Below are 5,914 nucleotides of genomic sequence, written 5' to 3' on the forward strand. Positions count from 1 at the left end.
TAAATTCCTTCTCAAACCCATTTCTACTAATAGTGCATTTGTTGGGGTAGACGTGAAGGCACCTAAACATATTCTAAGCCCCTTATAACGTAGAATACTCCATTACAGACCTAATCATTGGGGAGTACTGTCAAATGTAATTTACTTCTGTCTGCTCCCCATGTTTGTCTCAATACATGTACATTTTTTTGCTCTTAAATTGATGTACTGTTTCAATCATATGCCGTTTCCAAGTTACTCTATTACCACAATTTATGCCTAGTAACTGAAATTCTTTCACCCATTCAATAACAGAATTATACCATAAAAGATTCCTATTTAAAGTAACTTTCCTTTTCCTTATAGAAGCCGAAAATGTAAATCCCCATCTCGAGGCTGCCCACTCTCGGGAGACTACACTTTATGTTAAACTCTCTTTCTCATTTCCAAATGGCACTTCCAGTTTCCCAATGCGGATCTGCGCTCATTTGGAATGGCAGTGTTACGGACAGCGCAGGTTCGCCTTTTGAGGCGCTCGTTTATGATTTCACATCCGCGCACAAAGCCGTTTGCTATCCCGGCGCACAAGGATGAAGCCTGCCTTCTCACAGCATTGTTTTCAGTGCTCGGTGCAACATGCTGAACTAGTTCCAGAGCGCTCTAATAATTAAGGCATTATTGTATAAAAACACATTTCATTGCAGGCCATACCACGACATACCTTTCAAATCAAACATCAGAGTACATCGAATGTAAAAATTAATATATTAAAACATTAAGATTGTTCGATATTATTCAAAATGAAATATAAAACTGTAGGTAAAGAACAAAAAGTTACGGTATGCTTTAATATAGCGGTTATTTACAAAGAACGCGTTCCCGGCAGACGACCTCGCATATTTCATGCGGCTACTTGACAGATGAACGGACAAAAGTTGAACCAACTGGTGTCGCCGCTGAGCAGATGTGACGTCAGGACAACACAGGAAAAAACGCCCATAAGCTGCTAGTAAGTTTGCTCCGCCCCTCGCGCTCAGTTAATGGAGTTTCTTTTTTTTTCAAACAGTTCGCCTTACCGCGAGTTTCCATAGTGAAGGCAGGTCACGTGAGTGGGGAAGCTGGTCAGGTTATTTGAACTGCGCTGCATCCATTTTATTCAGCACAGTGAATCTGAAGCGGCACAGAGTGTTCTGGAAACGGTAGGTGGATGGCTGAACGTAATCTACTTGGAATCACCGTCATCTGACTGTTTTTGATGCTGATAAAATAATTTACACGTTGTCTAGACTATAACGCTCTATTGTTTTCCGGTTTTGGCTGTGTATTTTAACTGTTATTCATGTTACAAATCGACAATGGGAAATCTAGGTAAGGCAAGGAGGGAGGTCTTGGCGGGCTTTTTTCTGCAGCACTAAGATTTTGTTTTAGCCTAATTTGTGCATAAATGTTACAACGTCGGCGTAAGAGATTGTGCAGTGGAAGGCCTGGGTGGTTTATTTCGCTTTCTGTCTTTTTATCTAGTTTATAAAGCGTTATAATTGACATTATTACCAGTCAGTTGGGTCTTATCGTTTGTTTTACGTATGATAAGTAAAAATGTAATGTGGTGACGTTTCTAAAAATCTGAGGATCGTCGTTTGTAATTTGGGCCTTTGTGGACGTGCGTTCAGGCGGATCGGGAGAATCCGCCGCGGCTGGCGGTCAGGCTTGGGCTCCGCCGCGGCTCGCGATGCCTGGAGTTTTTCGCAGTCTCTTATTCGCGCGGCCTTTTTTTTTTTTTTTTGCTTAAATTGCATGTTGAATATAGTATACGTTTGTATACTTGATCTTTGGCCTGCTCTTCGTAAGAGTTATTTTTGTAATGAATGACAACACAAATAGGGAAGCCGGCCTTTTTTTTTTTTTGTGTGTGTGTGTAACAATATCCCGATTGGCGCAGTTTACTGGCAGTGGGCCTACTGTTCAGTTCGAAAAGTCCGAACCAGCGTGATGCAACTCGCCATGTGCTTCTTTCTTTCTTCCTGTAGCGTTCACGTTACGTTCATATGGATTATGGTGCTCAGCCGTGATGGGGAGCCTGGTGCCAAAAGTGCCCAGGCTTACGAGTACCGTGTGTGTATGTATGTCAGATATATTCGAGTCTGATCATTAAAGCAGTTTTTGCTTTAAATTATTTTGGACTATACAGTAATGTATATTAGGACTTAATATTTTCAATTGGGCCATACTTTATTAAAATATCTGTGTTTGTAGGTAAAGCAGTTAAGATGGCAGCACAGGGAGAACCTCAAGTTCAATTTAAGGTATGTGCTACGCGTGATTAAGCCCTTTTTTTCTTTTTTTTTTTTTTTTTTTTTTTAACGAATATATATATTTTTTTCTTTTTAGCTTGTTCTAGTTGGAGATGGTGGTACTGGAAAAACTACATTTGTGAAACGTCACTTGACAGGAGAGTTTGAAAAAAAATACGTAGGTATGTCCATCACTGATAAGTGCTGTAGCATCACCAAGTAATCTTGTGATTGCAGCACCTATTATAAATGTTTTACTTTAAGTTCTAAATTATGCTGATGTTAGCGCTTTTTATTAAAGCAGGTTATTTGCAAGTATAAACATGTGCAGTGGTTGTACATTGTGTGCCTGTGGTAAATTGGTTCCATTACTTTTCTCTTTTCAGCAACTTTGGGAGTTGAAGTTCACCCACTGGTGTTTCATACAAATAGAGGGCCTATTAAATTTAATGTTTGGGATACTGCTGGTCAAGAGAAATTTGGAGGTCTTAGGGATGGATATTATATTCAGGGTAAGCTTTTAGTAATTTATTTTTCTCCAAAGTAAGTGATGTTTGGGTTTTTTTATTTTATTATTTTTGATTCTCCACATCTTTCCATTGCAGCTCAGTGTGCCATCATCATGTTTGATGTAACATCAAGAGTAACATACAAAAATGTTCCTAACTGGCACAGAGATTTGGTAAGGGTATGTGAGAATATCCCTATTGTCTTGTGTGGCAATAAAGTAGATATCAAGGACCGGAAAGTGAAGGCAAAATCTATAGTCTTTCACAGAAAGAAGAATCTTCAGGTAATTCTTGATTATATCTATGTCGGTTTGCTTAGTAGGTTGTACCTGGCAGAAATGTCTGTCGTTTTTCCTCCTGCTTCCAAGTATGGTCTTTTTGTAACATTTTTATATTCTATTTAAAATGACGTGAAGTTGTATAGGTTTGTCAGTTTTAGGTGATTCTTACATATTAATGTCATGGTTAACTATTTGTGGCAGGTAAGGTAGCACATGAATATTAGTTCACAATGTGTCTTTAGGATGAACAAATAACATTGTCAGTATTTTAAGGCTAACAGTTAATTTGTTTCCATGTATAATAGGGTTAGTTGAACTTGTAGTTTTTCTTCTTGAATACATGGCACCTTTTCTAATATGGCATGTTCTTTTTTTCAGTATTATGATATTTCAGCTAAAAGTAACTACAACTTTGAGAAGCCATTCCTGTGGTTGGCCAGGAAGCTGATTGGTGATCCTAACCTAGAGTTTGTGGCAATGCCAGCACTGGCCCCACCAGAAGTTGTAATGGACCCTGCACTGGCAGCACAGTATGAGCAAGATTTACAGGTTTGTAGCCTCGGTGAACAACAATCCCTACAGCCAACTCAATTTTATTTTTGTTAGCTTGGACATTTTAGTTCATGGTTGTGGGTTGTTTGTTTACATACAAAAATAATTGATTATATTACCATATTGCTCACTCTTCAGCTTGCTTTAATGGTTTTGTCCCCTGGGTGTGGTCATAGAGCAGATGCTGTAGCTAAGCCATCTACAACCCTGTCCTATCTGTAATGCTGCATGTGGGACAAGTGTGTATTTTAGATCCTCTTCTGACCTTGAATAGCTTTCTTCTTCTACATGTTAGGCATTTGACTTAATGTAGTATGTTTTGTCACCTCAAATGTTAAACTTGAAACCTGGTAAGTGGTCACTTTAGTCATCAGCTGCATCTGTTGGCTTTTTAAGTTGCCCATTGAGTGTATAGAATTCTGTAGTCTTGTCACTTTTATATACTTATGATCAAGATAACACATGAGATGACTTTGACACTTAACATAAATAGTGCTACTTGTTTGGACATGAAAGTCAATGTAATCATTTTATTGGTAAATATGTAAATGGCTAGTCTGTTTTCATCAGATCCAAGAAAAGCAAAGATGTAGTGGATAGATACCCAATGGTTTTGTAATGGGTATGTAAGAATGTTGCTATTGCCCCTTAGAGCTATGTATAGTCTAAACGCATGTTTTGTTAAGAGTTCTTGTGTTGCACTATTTAATAAGTGCTTTGGAGTTACTGCTGTTCTTGTATACATACTACAGTTATGAGGTTTTTTTGACTCTAAGGATGACTCTCTAATAACTATTAATCTTATTTTTATAGGTTGCTCAGTCCACTGCTCTGCCAGATGATGAGGATGATCTGTGAGTGACTATAACCCAGCATCAGCAGTCTAGTTTTATAGGCAGCTGTTTGTGAAAATTGTAATCTGAACATTGTTGAACTAAAGACACATTCCCAGCTGGCATTTTGAAAAGTGAGGTTTTCTTTTCCTGCCATAGCAAATGTTTAGATATTCCACAACCAAGAATAATATTCCTCAATAATTAATATCTCCTTAAATTATAAAATTTCATAAGAGTGTTTAAAAGCTCACAACTTCCTCTATGAAATTTACGAACTGGCTCAACCCGTTTTCACTTTCAACTCAAGATTCTTGTACAGTTAAGCAGAGTCCCATCAGGTTTGTGAAATGTATAAAGGAGACATTTGACATCAGAAATACCTTTTATTCTAACAAGGACATTAGGGACAAAGACCAGTGCACATTGTATAGAAATACCTTTATGCACAACCCTACAACATTTTAAAATGTGTAGGTTAAAGTCTAAAAGCAGTGGAAAAACAGTGTAGAAATCAGTTTTTCTGTGCTGTGCTCCACATCAAGTAAATGGGTGGTTTAGTACTAGAACATTTTGAAGTAGAATCTGTATTCTCTAAGAAAAACCCTGAAACAGTGAAAAATGTAATTACAAAAGTTAAATGCAGGGAAAATATCGGAGCCAATTGCTTTCAAAACTGGAACACAACTTTTATTATGTGAAAAATAAAAATAAAGGGAATGAGTAACAAAGTGCCACTGATGTAAATTTACTGCTGAAGGCTTATAAATTAGATCAAAACTGAAAGGAGAAATGGGAAGATATCTGCAGTCATATTAGCCATATATTAAGCATTTCCAATGTAGTAGGAATAACTTTTGTTTTTAAACTGCCATGCATTCACTCCAAAATCCATACTTTTTTTTTTTCATCCTCTCCAGAAATTTAAAGCACATGTATAAATGTTCTGTTGAGCTACAGTGGCAGACAGGCTGCTGCTCCATCACAACTTTTTTGAATTTAACACCGTTACCAAGGAGCCTGAAATATTTAAAAGCACTGGTCAGGTTTTCTGTATATTCTCCCCTTGGAGCAGGATTCATAGTCTCAATTATTCTATTCTCCTAGAAAGATTCTTAATTTTGTTGGGGCTTCATTGTATTGCAGTAGAGGTTGGCTTCTGTCAACTACTATAATTTGTAAACTATTGCAAACCATGGAGACTTGTATATGGGTATTACTTGGATGCCTGATCAATGTGTGGTGTAAAACGATGTCTGGCAGAGGCTGGAGTGGTTAACTTTAAAACTAGACAAGACAGTGAGGCTTTACATTAAAGTTAAAAGTCCGGGACTGCTCTGTCTCTTTGAGAAGTGCTAATACAGTGGGTCAATGAAGCAAAAATTTGGGTAAAGAAGTGAAAAGGATCCTGTTGTTCTAGGTTTTTTTTTTTTTTTTTTTGCTTTGTATTTGTGACTTGATCAGACCCC

At 37.6% G+C, this 5,914-nt stretch overlaps 1 protein-coding gene across 1 annotated transcript; it reads left to right on the forward strand.

Annotated features, from left to right (window-relative positions):
* Positions 1-1,025: 1,025 nt before the first annotated feature.
* On the forward strand, positions 1,026-5,304 carry LOC114668657 (GTP-binding nuclear protein Ran). Its single transcript, XM_028824532.2, has 7 exons — positions 1,026-1,178; positions 2,233-2,282; positions 2,368-2,452; positions 2,657-2,782; positions 2,876-3,063; positions 3,439-3,609; positions 4,426-5,304. The coding sequence occupies exons 2-7, from the start codon at positions 2,247-2,249 to the stop codon at positions 4,468-4,470; spliced, it is 651 nt and encodes a 216-aa protein (XP_028680365.1). The 5' UTR covers positions 1,026-1,178; positions 2,233-2,246; the 3' UTR covers positions 4,471-5,304.
* The last annotated feature ends 610 nt before the right edge of the window (positions 5,305-5,914 follow it).

Source organism: Erpetoichthys calabaricus, chromosome 18 (assembly GCF_900747795.2).
Source record: "Erpetoichthys calabaricus chromosome 18, fErpCal1.3, whole genome shotgun sequence".
Taxonomy (NCBI): domain Eukaryota; kingdom Metazoa; phylum Chordata; class Cladistia; order Polypteriformes; family Polypteridae; genus Erpetoichthys; species Erpetoichthys calabaricus.